The 23,869-nt window shown below is 36.4% G+C and overlaps 1 protein-coding gene across 1 annotated transcript in view; it reads left to right on the top strand.

The window, feature by feature from the left end:
• Nucleotides 1–23,869, top strand: part of GREB1L (GREB1 like retinoic acid receptor coactivator) — a 263,665-nt gene that overhangs the window by 129,105 nt on the left and 110,691 nt on the right. Inside the window, 4 exon segments of the mRNA XM_036822897.1 lie at nucleotides 8,511–8,675; nucleotides 8,883–9,080; nucleotides 17,403–17,512; nucleotides 17,514–17,580. Of these exon segments, the coding sequence (XP_036678792.1) occupies nucleotides 8,519–8,675; nucleotides 8,883–9,080; nucleotides 17,403–17,512; nucleotides 17,514–17,580 (532 nt within the window). The 5' untranslated portion in view covers nucleotides 8,511–8,518.

The raw sequence follows: 23,869 nt of genomic DNA on the forward strand, positions 1-23,869 counted from the left end.
TAGACCCAACTAATTTTAATTAAGAGCAACAAATATCAATTTAAAAGAATAAATAAAATGCAAAAAGCACAAAAGAGAGAACTGTGAAAAAACGCTTGTTTTTAATTTTGAATTATAGACTCTTTGAGAACTTGAAAGAACCATGTTTGATTTCTTGCTCTAGTAGTTACACATTATCACTCTCATCAGTGAATATTTTTGACGGAGAAAGGACATGTAAGCAGTAATGCCTATAACAAGTAACTTCTTTATATGAAGTCAAAGAATCTGATAGCTATAAGGGACAATAACGATTTGTATGTATGATTGTAAAATTTCTTAATAAGTGAATTGTATATACCACCAAACACCAGCTTTTGGAACTTTTACATTGCTGGTCATTTGTTCCCAGAACAATGCCCCCAGATCTACTGCTGTGCCCAACACATACAAGGAGGTGCCTCAACTTTTCTTAGTATCCTCGATGTAGCACAAGCTTAAAAAAAACCCCACATATTACTTCAAACATTTTCTGCACATTTATTTTGTGCCAGGCACTATTTTAAAAATATTATATGTGCATAACTTCTCATGTATTCTCACAAAAACCTATGATGTTGATTGTACTACCCCATTTTACAGATGAGAGATTAAGTAACTTGCCCAATATCATGCAGGGTAGTAGGTGCAGGATTTGAATTAAGGTTATGTGACTCCAGAGCCTGTGCGCTTAACCACTTCACTAGTGGGATTTCTATAAATGCTGCCTGGCTGGGTGGATGATTGTTAAACTTTGGAAAGTGGGTGGCAACATCTATAGAGAAAAAGATAACAAACCACTGACAAGTTATACGAAGTTGTCTATTTAATACTATGCCTGGCACAGTCAATAAATTGTGCCTTAAAAAAAAAATTCAAACCGAAGACAACTACACACACATACACACACACACAAACAGAATGTATCATGTTCACTCTCACCTTTTTTTCTATTTCAAATAGCTTGGTTTAGTGGGGGAAAAAAAAACCATGGGCTTTTGAGTCTAAATTTGAATCTAGTTCCATCACCTACAAACTAGATAACCTTGTCTCCTTGCAGAAACTGGATCAGTTGCTCTGTCTACCTGTCCCTCTTTCTGAATCTGCTTGTTTCCACTTGGTTTCATTTAACTTGGTCCTTCATCCTATAAATGGAAGTTAGCTCTAGAGTTTGACTACATTCCTTACACCCTTTGGCAGGAATACGTTCTAGGTAGTGTGTGTGCTTCATATTGTCTCCCATGGGGAGGCACACGGTGTCTCATTGCCTCACTTTTAGTGATGCTAAACTTGATCAGTGGTTCAGGAGGTGACAGACCCCTCCGCATCAACCTTTTATCTAATGGTTTCACTTATTCTCATTGCCTAAATGAATTTTGCATTAAGGGTTGCGAAGTGATCATTTTAAAATTCTGTCATTCTTTCTACATTTATTAATTGGAATTCTTCATCAAAAAAATAAAAACTCTCAAGAACCAGGGCTGTTTGGATTCTTCAGAGTATAGGAAGAGCAGGATAAATGTTTGACTCTTTCCTTTTTCTTTTAGTAGCATGAAATCAGGTGCTTTGTTTGGGTTTTTTTTTTTTCCCCAAGAGGAGTTCTCTTTTTCTACTTGAGAGGCAAAATTAATTTGCCCATTTTTATATTTTAAATGTGCTTCAGTCCATTGCATTTATTCTCTTTTATGTTCAATTTCTCTCATCTTTGGCCCGTGGGAACTCTTCATGTTGATTCCTATGTCTTTTGACATGACCAATTAGTCTCTGATAGCTTCTTTGCTTGCTGGCACAAGATGTTCAAGGATCATAGTGTGTACAGTTGTCCCACAGTATCCACGGGGGAGTCGGTTCCATGACCTGCCGCAGATACCAAAATCCACAGATGCTCGAGTCCCATAGTCAGCCCTTGGTAACCACGGATTCAACCAACCACATAATGTGTAGTTCCAAATGTGGTATTTCCTGCCCCAGACCTGGAATTGCAGCCTTCAGGGAGACTTGATTCTTTTCAGTGAGTATGCTAGTAGGAAACCACAGAGTACTAGGAAGTGCTTATTGTTTATTGAATTGTCATTGCTTCTGGGACTTTTCAGTAGACAAAGCTTGGAACTACAAATTTGAAACCTTCTAAAAAATATATATTCCCATCTACCTGCTCCATAACCTAATTCGCTATTAAAACCAGGCAACCCTAGTGTCTTAGATTCAGTTCTTTTTCTTTTACACCCTACAGCCCTCCCTCGGTATCAACAGGGCATTTGTTCCAGGACCCCGCAGATACCAAAATCCATGGATGCTCAAGTCCCTTATTTAAAATGGCTAGAATAGTTGGTCCTCCGCATCTGCCGGCTTCTGCATCCTCGGATTTAACCAACTGAGGACTGATTTCGTGGTTAGGTGCAGAAACCCGCTGCTACCAAAGGCCAACTGTACATGATTTAAAAAAAAAAATCAGAGTCCGTCTTGTTCTTACTAGTCACTAACTGCGATGAAACCTTTAAAAAACTACTTTTAAAAAAATTAATGCTTACCTTCTCCAGATAGTTGGTATTAAAAGTCAACCTTTATTAACAGCCCAAGTGCAGTACCTTGAAAATATTTTTACTTGGTCAAAAGAACTTGTTGGGGGAGATGGTTGGGTCAGTACAAGTGTATCATAACTGGGAAAAAATGCTTTGGAGTCTTATGCTAGAAGGTAGTAGTAGAAATGCCAACTCTTAATGGGAGTTTCTTAGTTTAAACACTGGAATGAATTTTATTTCCCCTGGAATCTAAAATGCCAGGAAGAGGGTGGGGGTGTGCACGTTGCAAATTCCATTGTTCTTACTGTCTTTTTGAGTAATAAGTCTATTTTTAAAACTACTTGTTCAGGGATAGTCATAGAGTTGGGATTAACTCAGTTGCTATATGATATTTTCCTTTTCCTTTTCATTTATTGTTATAATATTGTTCACTACTTTAAAAATTGGAAGATACCGATAAGGAAATAGAAAGATCATTTAAAAACAACTCCACCCCAATAGATAAATATTAACAGTTTATTTTATGTACTTCTAGACTTTTTTCTGCTTGCATTGATATTATCTTTACAAGAAATGTATTTATGAAATTTCCAGTAAATTCATATCATATTATCAATATTGTAGTCTTTTTCTTGTGACTTCTACCTACCTAAATTGTGTCCTACCATGGATGAATGAGGGAAATTGAAATTAAATTGTGTTAACTTTTTAACAGTAATAGATTGGGCAATATCTGAAATCTACTACTTCTTTTTACATGGATGTGAGAAGAAAGACAAGGAAGATACAGTCTCAAATTCATTTCTTTTTATCATTCTTTAGAAAACTTTCTCTTGTCTTCACTAGAAAAATTAAAATTTCTTTTAGAAAGGGGAAAGATTGGAGGAAGATAGGAAGAGTTATGTAAACATTCCTAATATTTTAGGAAGTTGATAAGAATGTTTTTGATTTCTAGATTTGCCACATAATGAATTAATGAAATATGACTGCATCTTCTAAAGTTGAAAACAATGGGGAAAAACGGGTATCAGCAAGAGAATTCCCAAAGTCAGGGGACATGATGCCAATTGATCTGATGCTTTGGAGTCTAGGGGCAGGCCTGTGCTTCCTCTCCTGTATGTGTGCATAGCCGGCCCTCTGTATCCAAGGGTTCTGCATCCACAGATTCAATCAACCCGCCTATTCGGAGGGCCGACTGTACTGGCCTTTTAATATGCGGGACTCGAGCATCTGCCGATTTTGGTACCCACCAGGGTCCTATAACCAAATCCCTGAAGATATCGAGGGGCAATTTAGTTATTCTTTGTGAAGTAATTTACTCTTTGTTCATTTTTACCTTTCATCTAACATGTAAAGTGAGCTTTGGGTTTTTTTAATTGAAGAGAGAGGTGGTGTTTTTATTTTGTTTCTATTTTTTAAATTGTTGCTTGGTTTAGTGTCTATTCATCCCATATCCTACGTTCAAACTCCCTTTTCAGCCTTGTCTTGCAGCCATGATATATGTAGACAAGGACAAATCAGCAAACAAAAATCTTCTTCCTTGATTTTTATTTATTTATTTATTTATTTTGGCTTGGCTTGGCTTGGCAATTTAGGAGTACTTTATGGAGTATCCATTTCCCAGTTGGGTCATTATTGTAGGTGTTTTAACAACTGAATGGCATACATGATTAGATAGCCTAAGACAGCTGCTGCTGTCCACAAACTGATTAGAGTCCACTCCTGTCTCTTGGCCTTTTCTCATAGTATGACCTTGGGCAAGTGCCTTAACTTCTCTAGGCCTCAGTTCTCCTAAAAATGGGGGCAGTAACAGTATTTTCCTGGCGGTTAGTAAGTTCTCCATGTTACTATTATTATAATGGTTCAACGAAGAATGTTTCCTTTCACATTTCTTGCCAATAACAATGATGACAATTACTGCTACTACCATCACCACTATGACCATCACTAGTAAGAATAATAATGACAGCAGCAGCTATATCATCTGCCTGCTAGGTGCCTACCACTGTGATATGTGCTTCACATATAACTGAACATTTGAAAAATCAGAATATATATATGTATATATTCTGAAATCTGATCTGACGCTTTAAAAAAGCCTTTGGAGAGTTAGGTTAAAGGAAAATTTTCTCCTTGTTTCCTGTGTACTTAATAACTACTATAAAAGTAGTTACTGCATTAATAATACAGTAATTATTAACCATGAAACCATTGACCAAAAGGGAATGAAAACATTACTGATCAAGTTGTAGCCTCTTGCAGGGTGTATTGCTTCTCCTTTCCATTTTCAGCAGAAAAGGAGTTGAGGAGAGGTGATCGAGGCATTAGCAGGCACCTGTTTCCAAAGCTACTCTTTTCCTTATGGCTCCAGTCCCTATTTCTAAAGCCACCAGTGATAGAAGCTGCCTGTTCTACTCCGCCCTTCTTTTGTCTGTCTTTCTGTAGAGAAGAGAAAAGGCTAGAGCAGAGAGGCACCAAACCACACTGTCATGGTGGTTTGTACTTGATTCCACTTGTATTTTGAGCAATTAATTAGTGGTGCAGAAAGAGCTCATATTGGGTACCATCCCTTTCTTAGAGATTTCCTCAATACCCCAAGAGTGCCTATTTGCATCTCAGAGGTCTGTAGTGCTATAACAAAACATTTAATATAGTTTTCCCTGTGTAATTCCACAGTAATAAAAGAAAACATGGAAAAGCAATACGCTGCAGTCTCACAAACTTAATGTCAGCCAGAGACATAAAATATCTGCATATGTACAGAATTCACAAGTCTGTTCTTTTTGTATTTCATTTAACAACTGATTCTAAAAAGTATTTCTCCATTTTCTGACCTGAAGTTAGATTTATTCACACTGACTCTTAGTAGGATGCTATGTCATTGCAGGCCCTGGGGGCTGTTTGAGATTCAGAGGAAAGGAAGGCTGGTAATCTAGGTGGATAAGGCCAATGATTTCAGTGACACTAAATATTATGGCATAGGATATTAAGAATACATTGCACTAGAAAAGCTTTTTCCTTTGAACTCTGCCCATCTTTGGGTAACATTGAACTGTCAATGAAGAACTCCATACTCAGCACCAAAAAAGTTTGGGGTCAGTTTTGTTATTCTTCACCTTATCATTATCATTTTTAAAACTGCCCAGTTATGTTTTCATCTGGAATAGTCAGCCCCTTCTTTTTACTCTCCCAAGGCTGTTCCACAGGTACTTCCCGTTGTCTTCATCTCAGTATTGCTCAGGATTATGCCCTTGTAGGATTATGTGTATGTTTTATGGTGGTGAAACTGGATCACCCATGTTTATGTTACTTTAATATTTTAATCAGCACAATATTCATTTGATATAGCTGTCATATTACTCCTTATCTATGCTTAAATTGAAGGGATTGAGATCACGCAATCTTCCATGTATAATTGGGCACTTCTTTATTCAACTAAAAAGATCTCTTGGAGAATGTAGGTTTTCAATGATGAAAGGAAGATAATTTGTTGAGCAGGTAATAGATTAAGAAGAGGCAAGATTTCTAGGCATTTGGTGCTCTGGAGAAAGGCTAAAGGTCCACCTTTGAAGTTATTCCATTGTTCTCCACGGATAAAAAATCCCATGGTTGACTGTGCTAGTTCCTGGTATTTTTCTCCCTTCAACAAGGAAGAAAGGTAAAATGGCTATTTGATTTTGACTTTAGATGCATAAACTAGTGACACAGCATATTTCTCTTCCAACCCGCACCCTGTTTTGATTATGCGTGGTTCTGTTGAAAAATAAATTGCTTTAGAAAAATTAAATGTTTATAGTTGTACTGGTGGGGTTTTAGAAGCTTGGGCAAAAACTTGGTATTTCAGGAAAATTTCATTTGACAGGCTTTGTTGATTTTCTGCCACTTACAACTTTGAATTGGGTATTATATGTATACTTTTGTGTATGTACTTATTGTAAGAAAGAACCTAGTAATTTATTTTTTCCAGTTTTACTGAGATGTAACTTACATATAACGTATATTAGTTTTAGGTGTACAACATAACTATTTGATATGTGTATATATTACAAAATCATTACTACAATTAGTTTAGTTAACATCCATCACCTCACATAGTTACAAAATGGTTTTTTCTTGTGAAGAGGAACCTAGTAATTTAAATCCATGGCATTTGGTTTCTTATTACCTACTTTGAGAAAGGTTGTCAAAATATGATTACAGCTTTTCCTCCAAATCATAGGAATCTCCAACAAAGCTTTGATAAACTGAGACCCTCTGATGGGAATCTCTGTATACCATTCACTGCTACCAGGAATCATGTAAGAAGCCTCCTTTGCTATATATAGAAGCAGTTCAGGGCCACCAAAATCTGTGGAGCTCCTTTGTGTGATCTAGGAAACCTGAGAGGAGGGTTGAGATGTGGTATGCATCACCCCTTCTCTGCTCAGGGGTCATCACCACTGGATCTTGGCTCCCTTTACCTGCTGAGCCTGATGCATGCTCAGGGTCCTCTCAAATAGTCCTCCAGGGAGTCAGAGTTGGAGATACAGATGAAATTTAATATCTACCCCTCTCCTTGACGGGGAAAGTGGAGCTAAGATATTCTCAAAATTGCGTTTCTTGAAATGAGATTTACCCATGTTGAGCCCATCCTCTAGGAGTGCAAGATTTGTCATCTGGATATTGAGTCCTGGTTCTGACCTTTACCAGTGGGGTGATAGTGGGCAAGTCACTTGGCTTCTCCAAGCCTCAGTTTTTTCATTTATGAAGTGGGAAGAGGTCATACCTACTTCAGAATACTGAGGATTAAATAAAGTAATTTTGGGGAAGTGCTTGGTATACTGTCTAGCCCAACAGTTCTCAGAGTTTTCATCTCATAACCCCTTTATACTCCTAAAAATGATTGAGTTTTGTTTATGTATATTATATTTATTAGAATTAAGAAAATTTCAAAGTATTTATTAATTTAAAAAATTAACAATAAGCCCATTATATAGCAACATAAATAACATGAAAAATAACTGTATTTCCCCCAACAAAAGTTAGTGAAAAGAGTAGTCTGTCTGCTTCTGCATTCAATCTGTTGCAATATCACACATCATATAGCCTCTGGAAAATTCCACTGTAAACGTATGAAAGAATGAGAATGAAAAAGGCAAATGATATCCTAGTAATAGTTTGAAAAGAGTTTTGACTTCATGGAACCCAGAAAGGGCCTTGGGGACCTCAGACCAATCGTTAGCATAGCTAACAGTTAGCGCACAATAAATTTAGTTATTATTGATATATATGGAAGTTTTTGTAACTAGTGATGAGAAGTAAAGGCGATTGCTTCAAAACTTCTTGTTCTGTACTTTCCTAAAGGGTCCCAAATAAGACTGTGATTCAAACTAAGCATAAGGAATAACATTGTTTTTCAAATAAATACTAATAATACATGAACAAGTTCTTTGAATTTTAAAAGGCTCAAATCTTGCTTTCAGGAATTTGTCAAATATATTATCATAAAGCTTTTATTTTTTTTTCCAGAGAAGACTCTTTTTCCCTCCTAGGGTAATAAGATCTTAGTAGAGAGAGAAGTAATTTGATATTTACTCTGAAACCACTGATAGTGTTCCTATGGGGTTTTGGCAGCCCACCAGTTTAAGAAGGTGTGGCCCCATTGTCACCATGCTGGGCTTCACGATTGACAGGTCAATCTTGATTTACTAGTTGGAGGACCTTCACTTAAAGCACTTATTATGGTTTGATCCTCAGATACAAGATCCCTTAAAGGGGCTTTTTGAAAGCCCCTTTGGATTCTAAAGACAAGAAGCAAAAGTGATGTAACAGATAAATAGATAAGTTGTCTCAAGAAATATAGGTAAAGTTCATATAGTTCCAATCTTAGGATATATGGGTATAGTTTATATCAGCTATCTGTGTACTTTGCAGACATATGGCCTTCTAATTGTATCAGTTTTCTCCTTTCTCTTTTTCTTTGGGAGGTAGTGTAGACCATGGGGAATTCATATGCTGGGCAACTGAAATCTGCTCGATTTGAAGAAGCTCTCCACAACTCCATAGAAGCCTCTCTCAGATGTAGTAGTGTGGTACCACGACCAATTTTTTCCCAGCTTTACTTGGACCCTGACCAGCATCCTTTCTCATCTGCAGGTAAGTTTCTCAATCCCACACATTCCTAGACTCCTTTTAATAGAAGTGGGATCTCCAAATCTGGGGATATCCGAAATAAATGGGTTAAATGTTAGCCAATGCCAGTCTCCCTGTCCTCAGATATTTTTCAGAACTATGAATTTTTCTTTCGGTTATTTTCCCACAAGCATTTTTATTAAGTTAGCTATGATTTATTTGCTTACCCAGATGTAAAACCCAAGGTGGAGGATCTGGATAAAGATTTGGTACACCGCTACACTCAAAATGGAAGCCTGGATTTTTCTAACAATCTAACAGTAAATGAAATGGAAGATGACGAAGATGATGAAGAAATGTCTGATTCAAATAGCCCACCAATTCCCTATTCACAAAAACCTGCCCCCGAAGGGTCTTGCACTACAGATGGTGGGTTTCCTTTCTTTTTTTTTTTTTTCCAATTCCTCTAATATTGTCTGGCTAGTTTCCAATCATTGCATGGGATGCTCAAGGCTGGAAACCAGTAATTACAGAAAGGAATGAGGAATGATTATGCTGTCACTCACATCATTGCCTGTGATTTCATAGCAGGTGTCTATTAAGAAAGACAAGCATTATCACCCCATCTTATAGATGAAGAGACTGAGATTCACAGCAATTGAATGACTTCTCTGAGATGGTATGTGGCAGAGGCAAGCCTAGACCTAGCTCAGGACTTTTTCAATGCTCCAGGTGCTTCCTGCAAGAATGTGACTCTTTCAGAAACTTTATTTTAGTGATCTCTCTTTCTACGTCTTTCTGTTCCACTCTCAAAACAATTACAGAGATATCAGGTGTTTTAATATTTACCTTTTCCATATATTTTGAACATTCATCCAGTATACTGTTATCGCTAGAAGATTAAAATGAACATATTTTGATAATCCCAGTTTATTTATCTTCAACCTCCTCTTCTACCAAGGCTTTAACCACACTTTTTTTTTTAAACTAATCAGCTGACTTAGCTGCAGATTGTGTTTTAAAATTTGCCCCCTCCTTTCTTTTTTTTTTTTAAATTAATTAATTAATTAATTTATTTATTTATTTTTGGTTGTGTTGGGTCTTCGTTTCTGTGCGAGGGCTTTCTCTAGTTGCGGCGAGCGGGGGCCACTCTTCATCGCGGTGCGCGGGCCCCTCACCATCGCGGCCCCTCTTACTGCGGAGCACAGGCTCCAGACGCGCAGGCTCAGTAGCTGTGGCTCATGGGCCCAGCTGCTCCGTGGTATGTGGGATCCTCCCAGACCAGGGCTCGAACCCGTGTCCCCTGCATTGGCAGGCGGATTCCCAACCACTGCACCACCAGGGAAGCCCCAACCACACTTTTAAAAAGAAAATCCTACATAAAACGTTTTCAGTATTTCATGGTTTTGGTGATGTAACAACTTAAATTATACTCTCTTCCCTCTATTTAGTGGTATACGGTGCTGTTTTCTGGCCATCCCAGCCTGATTTCTAATTAGTTCATAATTTGATAGTTTATAGTTTGCCCATAGCTCTTTCAGCTTGGCTCATTCTAAGGTAGTTCTAAGAGTCCTCTCCCTCAAAGGCAGAAGAGCCCTGAAATTTTCCTTATGAATATGACAGTGAAATAGGGCAATACAGTGCCTGGATTTGTTTCAGCATACCACCTCTTCATGGGAAATCCTCTGTTTACCTAAGACTCCTAAGACTTAAAGGAAGGTAAAGCTATTTTTAGAGGCAATTTAGATAAGCAGATACTTAACACCCCACGGGCTTCTGGGGGTGCCATTCAGATGTAAATTCTGGCTGCTAATTTCTTATGTAAATTATTGGTAGGTTCCTACCCTGCTGGGAGGCAGTTGATGTCTAAAGGGGTAAAGGGCCGCCAAATTTTAGGCCTCCAAATACTGCTTTGATTAGTTTGTGTTTACAGCTGTTTCAGTAAACTTTCCCCTCCCCCATTTAGATTGCTCTGTAACCTTCAAGCTGGAGATAATTGGAGAATGCAAAATCTGGTTCTGTGAAGTGAAAACCTTGGCTATTAAGGAAATGCAGATGAGGTTTACAAAGAAGGGCTCTGCACTGTGGCTCCCCTTTAAAATTAAAATCACTTGCTGCAAGAGTCTTGGTTTTAAGGCAGCATGTCAGTATTACTCCCAGAAAATGAGTTTGAGAGTAGGGGCAAGTTTGTCAAATAAATTATTTGTGTGCCCCATAACGTACTTTTCTTTCCTTGACTACAGTAAATAGGCTTACACCCCCGCCTTAGGGTACTGTTTCCCAGGTCCTCCAGTAGCCTCTAAAAGAAAGATCCTATCTTTCTTTCAGGATTAGTTCAGATATAATTTAAAATTACCCTAGAGGGGAGTAATAAGGTTACTTCTTATTTTATCTTAGGTTTTAATTGAGATTTAATATTTATTATATTAATTTTCTGACATATTTCTAATAGTGGGGAAATTGAACTACCTGCTACACCAGATATCTGGATCCTATAGGTCTTGAAATATAATCACATTTCATAGATTCTTTAGCTACTTCTTTAGAGACACACAAAGCTTATTTTCAATCTTTTTAAAAAACTACATTAAATATTGCTCTTTGCATAATATATTTTTTCTTAATTGGGGATCCCTGATGATATATTTTGTATATAATTAGCTGATCTGAATCCCAAGAATGAAGGTTTGGAGGAAACAGTCCAGACCCTTGTGAGCATATTCTCAAACTAACTACAAAGTGAACTCAGGAACTTTTCCTTGACTTTGCAACCATTTCTGGCCTTGGATTGATTTCTTCCTGACCCTGTTCCTGGACTCAGCCTTGCCTTTTCTTTCTCACCTATTCTCTTTCCTCTTAATTAAATCACCTGTGTGGCTTGTGCTGGTGATTAACTAGAAGGCAAGAAGATAAAACAGGACATTTTAAAAATGGACTTTAAAAAAAATTTAAGTGTAGTTGATTTATAATGATGTGTTAATTTCTGCTGTACAGCAAAGTGATTCAGTTATACATATATACATACACACACACACACACACACACACACACACACATATATATTCTTTTCCATTACGGTTTATCACAGGATACTGAATACAGTTCCCTGTGCTATACAGTAGGACCTTGTTGTTTATCCATTCTGTATATAATTTGCATCTGCTAACCCCATACTCCCAATCCATCCCTCCCCCTTCCTTGACAACCACAAGTCTGTTCTTTGTTAGACTTTATTTAAGAACAGTTTTAGATTTACAGAAAAATTGCTAAAATAGTACAAAGTTTCTATATATCCCCACAGTTTGCCCTATTGTTAGCATGTTACATTACTAGTAATTCTAGTAATAATGAAAGTCCATAGTTTATTTGTGTTCTTTAGTTTCTACCTAATGTCCTCTTTCTGTTCCGGAATCCCATCTGGGATACTACATTAGATTTAGTTGTTATGTCTCCTTAGGCTCCTCTTGGCTGTGACAGTTTCTCAGACTTCCCTTGTTTTGGCTGACCCTGACAGTTTTGGGGATTATAGGTCAGGTATATTCTAGCAGACCTTCTATTGGAATTTGTCTGATGTTTTTCTCCTGATTAGACTGGGGTATGGGTTTGGGGGAGGAAGATCACAGAGGTAAAGTGCCATTTTCATCATACTATATCAAGGGTACGTACTATCAACATGATTTATGACTATTGATGTTGACCTTGATCACCTGGCTGAGATAGTGTTATCTCCACGCTCCCCCCCCCCCCCGCCCTCATTACCATTACTGTGGGAGAAAGTCACTGCACTCAGCCCACACTTAAGGAATAGGGAGCTATTCTCCACATTCTTGAGGGCAGAGTATCTAATACACTATTTGGAATTCTACTGCATGGAAATTTGTCTCTTCTCCCTCGTTTATTAATTTATACAGTCATTTATTTATATCATTATACACTTATGAATATTTTATGTTTTGGGTTATAATCCAATACTACTTTATTTTTTTGCTCCAATTTTTCCAGTTTTGGCCATTGGTAGCAATTTCAGTTGGTTCCTGTGCCCCTTTTATATGCTCCCATGATTACGGATAAATAGGATATTTTCTCTTTTCATTGTCACAAGCACTTTCTGAAAAAAAATTTTAAGAGGAGGTTTGCTTCCTCCTTCTATGAGAAAAACATTCTTCTCCTAGAATCGTCATTAATAATTATTACTTTTCACCTCTAGGTGTCCTCATATCATAAATGGGAAAACCTTCAAATGCTGTAGCCCTGAAAGCTATTTGTGCTTCTTAATTTGAGTGGACTGTGTAGTTTTCATTATACCACAGAAACCACTCTGAAATCATCTTTCTTCCAGAGAAAATCCTGCTTTCTTCAGATATTTTCCACACTGACTGTGTCTTCTCTACTCTATCCCTGTTTAGCCCAAAACTGAAATTGTACTTTTCCCCCTTAATCTCCCTTTGGCTGCAATGTATTGCTTTGAGAAAGCTCACCAGAAATGTCCCTCTCTAATCAAGGGACACCTTTGTGACTTGCAAAACCATGAATTTTAAGGATTCATCAGCAGGTGTGAGAGAGATGGTTGCTGACATAGCCCATGGGTGGCAGGGGCTACTGTGTCAAGTACCCCCCAGGATTCAGCCTGGAAAGTTGAGTGATGAGACTCAGCAAGGATAGGCAAGGAAGAAGCTATAGGAGAGGGTCCTACATCAGACCAGGGAAGGTGAAGCATTCTGTGAGTCAGAGCGATGTTAACGAGGACGAGGAGGAAGGAGGCTCTAACCTGGAGTCAAGAGACCTGGGTCCCAACTTGGTGGGTTGCTGGGTATTTGACCTTGGGCTGTTTTCTTAACCTTTCTGGGCCCTAGTTTCCTCATTTACATACTAAAGAGATTGGGATAGATTAGTGTTACCCAATCTTTGACTTACAAATCTCTCTTATAGTAATACATAATCTTTTGAACCCCTTAGGAATTTAAAAACTAATTCTGTCACTATATGGCATGTGATAAAGAATAGATTTTAAGTAGAAAATATTTATTTTAGATTAGTATATTAATATACTCTTTGATATTATTCATGCATGAGAAAATATTGCCAAATTTTATCATTCAGTCATTGCTGTTTATTTTAAATTGGTTGTGTAAGGAAAAGCATGTTTTGTTGACAAATTCAAAAATAAAATGTTATACTTTTGGGGGGTGGAGAAGGGGAGCCAAGTGTATTTAAATATTTCCCAGCATCAAAAAAAGAGTCAAAATCTACTTTTAATACCCAAATTTTGGGGTTTGTATGCTTTAGGATTAAAAGGATATACTAATTTATTTTTATAATTTTTGCTCTACGTGATGAAAACATTTCAGGCTGTTGTTTGCAGAATTTCTGTACAAATAACATGCTGCTGAAAGAGGTAGCCTTTTCCCTCTTACATGAAAAGCCAAATTGGATTATAATCACTAAAATTTTACCTTATCATTGCTTTTTTTTTTTTGGTGCCCTAGAAACATATTGGTGCATTTTATATAATTTTATAATTTGATGAGTGGGGTTGGGGTTGAATCTAACTTTCATATCTAGCAGAGAGCATCTTAGGTACACTTATAAAATGACTGTGTCCATCAAATCCGTGTTCCCTAAGCTTCCCATTATTAGCCAACAGCCCATTATGGGTATATAAATTAAGCAACACATCAATACATGTGACTGATAATAAAATCATTTTTAAAGTGTGTAGTAATCAAAACCACACATTGATATGGTGTTCAGCTGAGTGAGTCCTGAGTTCGTTCAGCTCATTTCCACTACCCCTACATGTATAGCATGGAAAGCCCTTAGAACATTCTGTTTTAAAAGTAGGATATTAGGGACTTCCCTGGTGGTGCAATGGTTAAAATACACCTGCCAATGCAGGGGACACGGGTTTGAGCCCTGGTCCGGGAAGATCCCACATGCCGCGGAGCAACTAAGCCTGTGCACCACAACTACTGAGCCTGTGCTCTAGAGCCCGCACACCACAACTACTGAAGCCCGCGTGCCCTAGAGCCCGTGCTCCACAACAAGAGAAACCACCGTAATGAGAAACCTGCGAACCGCAACGAAGAGTAACCCCCACTTGCCAAAACTAGAGAAAGCCCGTGTGCAGCAACTAAGACCCAATGCAGCCAAAAATAAATAAATAAATAAATTTATAAAAAATAATAATAGTAAACAAAGTGAAAGTAGGATATTAGAATAATTATTTATTAGTTTTCAGAAATTGGTAATGTTATCTATTTTAGTTTCACTTATAGTTCCCAAGTATCATGGAATACCTTTACGAATCTCTGGGATTTTGATAACTACTTGTTGGAAAATCCTGTTATCAGATGACCTTGAGGTTCCATATAGCTCTGATGTTCTAAAAAGCTTGTAATAATTTGCAGATTGGTACAGATTGGTACAGACTTGTCTATTCTTTCTAATATTGAATGACTGAAAGTTTAAAAAGGTTGTAGTACTACTTCTTAGTGACAGAGAAAGCTCCTCAAGCATCCTGTTTCCATCAATAGGTAATCGTAAACCTCTCATCATTGAATTTTCTACACCATTTGGGAGGGTATTTTATGTTTTGCCTTTTGGAGAAAGTCATAATAAAGGTGCTACCTCCTAGGGGAGATATGTTTCTAGGTTTACTGTCTATACACAAATTAATAATTCCTTTGATTAAAAAAATTAATGCTCCTTTTGAGACTTTAAAATGCCCCTAGATTTAGTATTTCAGAATTTCATGAAAAAGTCTGTGTTCACCCCTCCAGGTTTTAGCTCTGGATTATAACTATTCTTAAGCGCTTTGTTTGGCCAAGTTGAATAATACGCTTTTCACCTGTTTTTATATAGCAAACTTTCCATGTCTAACATCACTGGACATTATGGGACTCATTTTGTAACCTTGGACAAATACTCTCACCTTTCTGAGCCTCATTTTCTCCATATATGAAAAAGAGATAGTGATACCTAGCTAGAGTTGTTGAGAGAATTAAATGAGAAAATCTCTGCAGTGTTTAGCACTGTACCTGTCTTATGTTAAGCGCTCCATAAATTTTAACTGTCACTAGTATCATCATCATCATCATCATCATCATCATCATCTCCCAACTTTCAAACCTGTGAATTTTGTCCCTTAATGGGGGTGGGGACAGCAGAGTTTTTTAAGGGTTCTATGTATCTATAGGCTCCAAAATATGTTTGTAAACTGAATAAATAATATGACTCACATGTATAAATGACTATTGTCTAAATAAATATAGATGATATTGTGAATAATAAAATACAGATTCATTTAAATTGTTAAAGAATTCACAATAACATTTTGATATTATTTTTCTCAATTTGTGAACACTAGAAGTTATATTTGAATTTTTTAAGGTTAAAAGGGGATCTACAAGCTTGAAATGGTTGAAGCCCAGTGTCTTTATCATTCTAGTCTTTGATTTCTTGCTTTTTCTTATTCCATTGTGTCTGCTTTTGAGGTTTAATGATCCAGACCATGCAGCAGATTCCTATGCACCATAACCTCATACAATGTTTGGATGTTGTTTTCTTTTTATTTCTCATATACTAACTGATGGCCTCCAACTGTTTCTTGGCATTTGGTTAACATCATAATATGAATTGGTGCTGGGAGAACCTAGCATGGTTCTGGCCCACTTTGTACTGGGCAATAATGATGGTGGTCTCCTCAGGTTTGTGTGTGAGAGTTAGGTGTCCATCCTCCATTGTCCTGGTTTATGTCGGGTACCCACACCTGGAGTGATCAGCTATGACCAGAAAGGTGGGATATTCCAGTGGCCCATCTTGGACTGGGTGCCAGCTCCAGCTCAATCTGGAATATCACAGCTGTCCAGGGAAATCACATAACTAGAGTGGTGGGAATCATTTCCCAGAAGATGTGGAGATTGGTGCTTTGTAGCAGAACATAGCTGTCCTCTGTAATATTGTTTTGTAATTATCAGTTCCTTATACATTCTTCTAATTGACTACAAGTGAGTTCTTAGAGGAAGTGTACTTTGTTCAGCTCTATCCCCAGGCCTAGGACAGCATCTGTTGCAAATCATTTTTAATAAATGACGAACTAATGAATTAATGTAATACATTATGGTTACAAGTGGTTATGTAAGGTTGTTTTGTTTTTTTATTAACTGGCCATCATCAAAAAATCTACAAACATAAATGCTGGAGAGGGTGTGGAGAAAAGGGAAACCTCTTGCACTGTTGGTGGGAATGTAATTGATATGTAAGGTTTTGTCATGTCTTTCCTAGTGCAAATAACCTAAACAGTTCTGAGTTCTAGTTCTGATCCATTCATTTATGATTCACCAAACTCCAAGCTTCAGTCTCTTCCTATATGAAATGGAGAACATCTGTGTTCTATGATTGTCCCCATTTAGAGAAGTGAATTTGCATTGAAAGTAAAAATACTATATTATGTGCACATAAAAATTCCGTATGTTTTTCAGAGTTTGCTGTGTATTTATCATTTGCTTACTTGTGGATCAGAAAATGTAAAGTCATCAGTGTTGGCTAAAACAGTTGGAAATACCTCCTTTTAGTGTCTTTTTAGCTCTGCTCAGAGGAGCACATATGATAGATGTGTCTTTTGGTTGGAGTACATGGACTTTAAATTTAGTCCTTAATAGTGATTCCCACAGGTAATCAACTCTCCAAATGGGTGATGAGGAGTTATAAACTCTCTAAACATTCCACTGTGTCCTTTTTACTGGTTTTTAGGTTTTTGTCAAGCAGGAAAGGATTTGCGTTTGGTATCTCTGTGTATGGAACAAATCGACATCCCAGCAGGATTCCTCCTGGTGGGGGCCAAGTCTCCCAATCTTCCTGAAACACATCCTAGTGTGTGCTGTAGACAAGCGATTTCTACCAGATGATCATGGAAAAAATGCACTTTTAGGTGAGTATTTCATACCTACAAAATTCCTTCTGAGATAAAGGAGTTAAAATACAAGTTTATTTTAAATTATCACAGAATTTTTAAAATCACAGAATTAGCTGGGGATTATATATTAGTTTAAGTAAGAAACACTTTTTCATTTAGTAACTTCTTAAAAATTAGCTTTCACTTTTTTATTAACTCTCAAAACATTCACCTTAATGAAGAGACTTTTTTAAACTAGGCATTAAAGAACACCATACAGTTTATCAAAAATAAATATTTTGTGAAATAAAGTAGGATTCACTCTCCATAGAGTCATTGATCTGGATCTGATATCAAATAACTCTCAATTATTCAGCTGTGGATATCCAGGTTGTAAGTCATTGGTAGTTTTTCTCTACCACCCATTATTTCTAACTACACTTGATTGATGTGATTCTCATTTTATATTTAGCATTAGTTCAATCAAGATAACTAGGAATATACCTATGATGTAAGTGTTTTAACTTTATGTCAGAATTGTTTTACTTTCTAGTATTACTTTGGACTTTTTTCACAACATAGCTTTCCTACATCATGGGAAATAACAAAGAGTGGGTTTACTTTTAATTATTCTTTTTTAAATTGAAGCATAGTTCATTTACAATATTATGTTAGTTTCAAATGTACGTCATAGTGATTCAATATTCTTACAGATTATACTCCATTAAAAGTTATTACAAGATAATGGCTATAATTCCCTATGCTGAAATATATATTCATGTTGCTTATCTATTTTATACTAGTAGTTTGTATCTCTTAATCCCTGACCCCTATCATCCACCCCCTTCCCTTTATCCACTGGTAACCACTAGTTTGTTTTCTATATCTGTGAGTCTGTTTCTGTTTTGCTATATACATTCATTTGTATTATTTTCTGAATTCCATATGTAAGTGATATCATACAGTATTTGTTTTTCTCTGTCTAACTTATTTCACTAAGCATAATATCCTCTAGGGTCATCCACGTTACAACAGATGGCAGAATCTCATTCTTTTTTGTGGCTGAGTAATATTCCGTTGTGTGTGTGTGTGTGTGTGTGTGTGTGTGTGTGTGTGTGTGTGTCACATCTTCATTATCCATTTGTCTGTTGATGGATACTTAGATCGCTTCCATATCTTGGCTATTGTAAATAATGTTGCCATGAACATTGGGGTGCATGTATCTTTTCAAATTAGTGTTTTCATTTTCTTTGGCTATATACCCAGTACAGGGATTATTAGATCATGTAGTAGTTCTATTTTTAGTTTTTTGAGGAACCCACATTACCCTTTTCCATAGTGGCTGCACCGATTTGCATTCTCACCAACAGTGTACAAGGATTTCCTTTTCTCCACGTCCTCACCAACATTTGTTATTTGTAGACTTTTTGATGATAGCCATTCTGACAGGTGTGAGGTGATATCATTGTTGTCTTGATTTGCGTTTCTGTAATAATCATCAGTGTTGAGCATCTCTTCATGTGCCTATTAGCCATCTGTATGTCTTCTTTGCAAAAATGTCTATTCAGGTCTTCTGCCCATTTTTTGATTGGGTGGTTTGTTTTTTGATACTGAGTTGTACGAGCTGTTTATGTATTTGGATAGTAACCCCTTTTGGTAATATCATTTGCAAATATTTTTCTCCCATTCTATAGGTTGTCTTTCCATTTTATTTGTGGTTTCCTTTGCTGTGCAAAAGCTTTTAAGTTTAATTAGGTCCCATTTGTCCATTTGTTTATTTTTGCTTTTGTTTCTTTTGCCTTAAGAGACAGATCCAAAAAAAATATTGCTACGATTTATGTCGGAGTGCTCTGCCTACATTCTCTTCTAGGAGTTTTAGGTTTTAGGTCTTACATTTAGGTCTTTAATCCATTTTGATTTTATTTTTATACATGGTGTGAGGAAATGTTCTAATCTCATTGTTTTACATGTAGCTGTCCAGTTTTCCTAGCACCTCTTATTGAAGAGACTGTCTTTTCTCCATTGCATATTCTTGCCTCCTTTGTCATAGATTAATTAACCTAGGTGTGGGCTGTCTATTCTGTTTCCATTGATCTATGTGTCTATGTGCCAGTACCATGCTGTTCTGATTACTGTAGCTTTGTTGTAGAGTCTGAAGTCTGTGAGGGTGATACCTCCAGCTTTGTTCTTTTTTCTCAAGATTGTTTTGGCAACTCAGGGTCTTTTGTGGTCCCATATGAATTTTAGGATTATTTGTTCTAATTCTATGAAAAATGTCATGGGTATTTTGATAGAGATTGCATTAAATCTGTAGATTGCTTTCAGTAGTATGGCCATTTAAACAATATTAATTCTTCCAATCCAAGAGCATGGAATATCTTTCCATTTCTTTGTATCATCTTCAGTTTCATTCATCAGTGTTTTATAGTTTTCAGAGTATAGGTTTTTCATTTCCTTGGTTGAGTTTATTCCCAGGTATTTTATGCTTTTGATGTGATCTTAAATGAGATTATTTTTCACTCTCTCTTTCTGATAATTCATTATTGGTGTATGGAAAAGCAACGCATTTCTGTATGTTAATCTGTATCCTGCAACTTTGCTGAATTTGGTTTATTAGCTCTAATAGTTTTGGGGTAGAGACTTGGTTTTTCTATAAAAAGTATGTCATCTGTAAATAGTGACAGTTTGACTTCTTCTCTTCCAATTTGAATTTATTTCTTTGTCTTGTCTGATTGCTTGGCGGCTAGCTCTTTCAATACTAGAAGTGGCAAGAGTGGGCATCTTTGTCTTGTTCCTGAATTTAGAGGAAAGGCTTTCAGCTTTTCACCCTTGAATATGATGTTAGCTGTGGATTTGTCATAAATGGCCTTTATTATGTTGAGATATGTTTCCTCTGTACCCATTTTGATGAGAGTTTTTATCATGAATGGATGTTGAATTTTGTCAATTGCTTTTTCTGCATCTACAGAGATGATCATGTGATTTGTATCCTTCCTTTGTTAATGTGGTGTATCATATTGATTGATTTGGCAAATATTGAACCATCCTTTCATCCCTGGAATAAATCCAACTTGATCATGGTGTATGATCCTTTTTATATATTGTTGGATTCAGTTTGCTAATATTTTGTTCAGGATTTTTGCATCTGTATTAATCAAAGATATTGGCCTGTAATTTTCTTTTTTTTATAATGTCTTGTCTGGTTTTGGCATCAGGGTAATGGTGGCCTCATAGAATGAATTTGGGGAGTGTTCCATCCTTTTCGATTTTTGGAATAGTTTGAGAAGGATAGGTATTAGCTCTTCTTTATATGTTTGGTAGAATTCCCATGTGAAGCTGTCCAGTCCTGGAACTTTTGTTTGCTGGTAGTTTCTTATTATAAATTCAATTTCACTGCTAGTGATCAGTCTGTTCAAATCATCTGTTTCTTCTTGATTCAGTCTTGGCAGATTGTATGTTTTTAGAAATTTGTCCATTTCTTCTAGGTTGTGCAGTTTGTTGGTGTATAACTATTGTAGTATTCTCTTATGGCTTTTTTTTGTATCTCTGTGGTATCAGTTGTTATTTCTCCTTTTTCATTTCTTATTTTGTTTGTGTCCTCTTTTCTTCTTGGTGAGCCTGGCTAACAGTTTATCAATTTGCTTATCTTTTCAAAAAAAAACAGCTCCTGGGTTTCATTGATCTTTTCTATTGTTTTTTAAAATCTCTGTATTATTTCTTTCTTTCTGATCCTTATTATTTCCTTCCTTCTGCTGATTTTGGGCTTTGTTTGTTCTAATTCCTTTTGGTGGTAGGTTAGGTTGTTTATTTCACATGTTTTCTTGTTTCTTGAGGAAGGCCTGTATTGCCATAAACTTCTCTATTAGAACTGTTTTTGTTGCATCCCATAGATTTGCATTGCTGTGTTTCCACTTTCATTTGTCTTGAGGTATTTTTCTGATTTCCTCTTTGATTTCTTCATTGACCCATTGGTTTTAGTAGCATGTTGTTTAGTCTCTATGTGTTTGTTCTTTTCCCATTTTTCTATCTGTAATTGATTTCTAGTTTTAATACTGTTGTGCTTGGAAAAAAAAAATGCTTGATATAAGTTTCTGTCCTCTTAAACTAGTTGAGACTTGTTTTGTGGCCTGGCATGTGATCTTTCCTGGAGAACATTCCATGTTCACTTGAAAAGAATTTGTACTGCACTGTTTTGGATGTAATGTCCTGTAGATATATACTAAGTCCAACTGGTCTGTTGTGTTGCCTTATTGATTTTCTGTCTGGATGGTCTGTCCATTGATGTAAGTGGGGGGTTAAGAGTCCCTTACTATTACTGTGTTATTATCGATTTCTCCTTTTATGTCTGTTAGTGTTTTCTTTATATATTTAGGTGCTCCTGTATTGGGTGCATATATGTTAAATAGTGTAATATCCTCCTCTTGTATTGATCCTTTTATTATATTATGCCCGTCTTGGTCTTTTGTGTGTTATAGCCTTTGTATTAAAGTCTATTTTGTCTGATGTAAGTATTACTACCACCCTGCTTTCTTGTCAGTTTTGTTTGCTGAAATATCTTTTTTCAATCCCCTCACTTAAACTCTGTGTGTGTCTTTAGCTCTGAAATGAGTCTCTTGTAGGCAGCATATAAAAAGGTCTTATTTTTAATCCAGTGAGTCACCCTATGTCTTTTTTGTGTGTCCAATTTTTTATTGTGGTAAAATACACATAACATAAAATGTACCCCGCCTTAACCATTTTAAGTGTACAGTTAGTGGTATTAAGTACATTCATCTTGCTGTGCAAGCATCACCACCATCCAACCACAGAACTCTTTCCATCCTGCAAAACTGAAAACTGTACCCATTAAACACTAACTCCCCATTACCCCCTACCTCTACCTAACCCCTGACAACCACCATTTTTCCTTATTTTTTTAATCTGCCCTTCCCCCACACCCTAGCCTCTGGTAACCACCATTCTACTCTCTATTACTAGAAGTTTGGCTCTTGTTATTATTATTTTTTACCCTATGTCTTTGACTGGAGCATTTAGTCCATTGACATTTAAAGTAACTATTGATAGATATGTACTTATTGCCATTTTATTACTTGTTTTCTGGTTGTTTTTGCAGTTCTTCTCTGTTCATTCTTCTTCTTTTTGTTTCTTCCCTTGTGGTTGATGATTTTTCTTCAGTAGTTCCTTTCTTTTCAGTTTTTGTGTATCTCTAGTAGGTTTCTGATTTGTGGTTACCATTGGGTTCATATATGTTGACCTATATCTACTGTTTTAAACTGGTCGTCATTTAAATTCAAACATATTCTAAAAGATCTACTTTTTTTACCCCCCTCCCCCACATTTTGTGTTTTTAATGTCATATTTTACATCTTCATGTGTTTATCCCTTAACCATTTATTGTAGTTACAGTTTTTACAATTTTTTGTCTTTTAATCTTTGTATTGGCTTATTTAAGTGGTTGATCCTCAGTTCTTACTATATATTTGCCTTTCCTAGTGGGATTTTCCATTTTCTATAGATTTTTACTTCTTTTCTACTTAGAGAAGACCCTTTAACATTTCTTTTAGGGTAGGTTCAGTATTGACAAACTCTTTTAGTTTTTGCTTGTCTAAGCAGTTCTTTATCTCTCCTTCTATTCCAAATGATATTCTTGCTGGTATCCTAGGTTGCAGGTTTTCCCTTTCAGCACTTTGAATATATTATGCCACTTCCTTCTAGGTCTGTGAAGTTTCTACAGAGAAATCATCTGACAGCCTTATGGGGATTCCCTTGTATATGACTCTTTGTTTTTCTCTTGCTGCCTTTAGAATCCTCTATCTTTAACTTTGGTCATATTAATTACATGTCTTGCTGTGGGTCTGTTTGGGTTCCATCATTTTTTGGACTCTCTGTGCTTCCTGAAGCTGGATATCTGTTTCTTTCTTCAGGTTTGGAAATTTTTCAGCCATAATTTCCTCAAATACTTTTTTGATCCCCTTCTCTCTCTCTTCTCATTCTGGGACCCCTATAATGTGAATGTTCATATGCTTAATATTATTCCAGAGACCTCTTAAATTGTTTTCGTTTTCTAAAACTTGCTTTTCTTTTTGCTGCTATGATTGGGTGATTTCCATTATTCTATCTTTTGGATCACTTATATCACTTATGTATTCTTCTGTATCACTTAGTCTACTATTCATCTTAGTCCTTCTAGTGTGTTTTTTATTTCAGCTATTTAATTCTGCATTTCTGATTGGGTCTTTTTAGTATTTTCTAGTTTCTTATTAAGGTGTTCATTATATGTATATCAATTCTTTTCCCTAATTAAGTTAATATTTTTATTACCAGT

This window comes from Balaenoptera musculus, chromosome 14 (assembly GCF_009873245.2).
Source record: "Balaenoptera musculus isolate JJ_BM4_2016_0621 chromosome 14, mBalMus1.pri.v3, whole genome shotgun sequence".
Classification (NCBI taxonomy): Eukaryota; Metazoa; Chordata; class Mammalia; order Artiodactyla; family Balaenopteridae; genus Balaenoptera; species Balaenoptera musculus.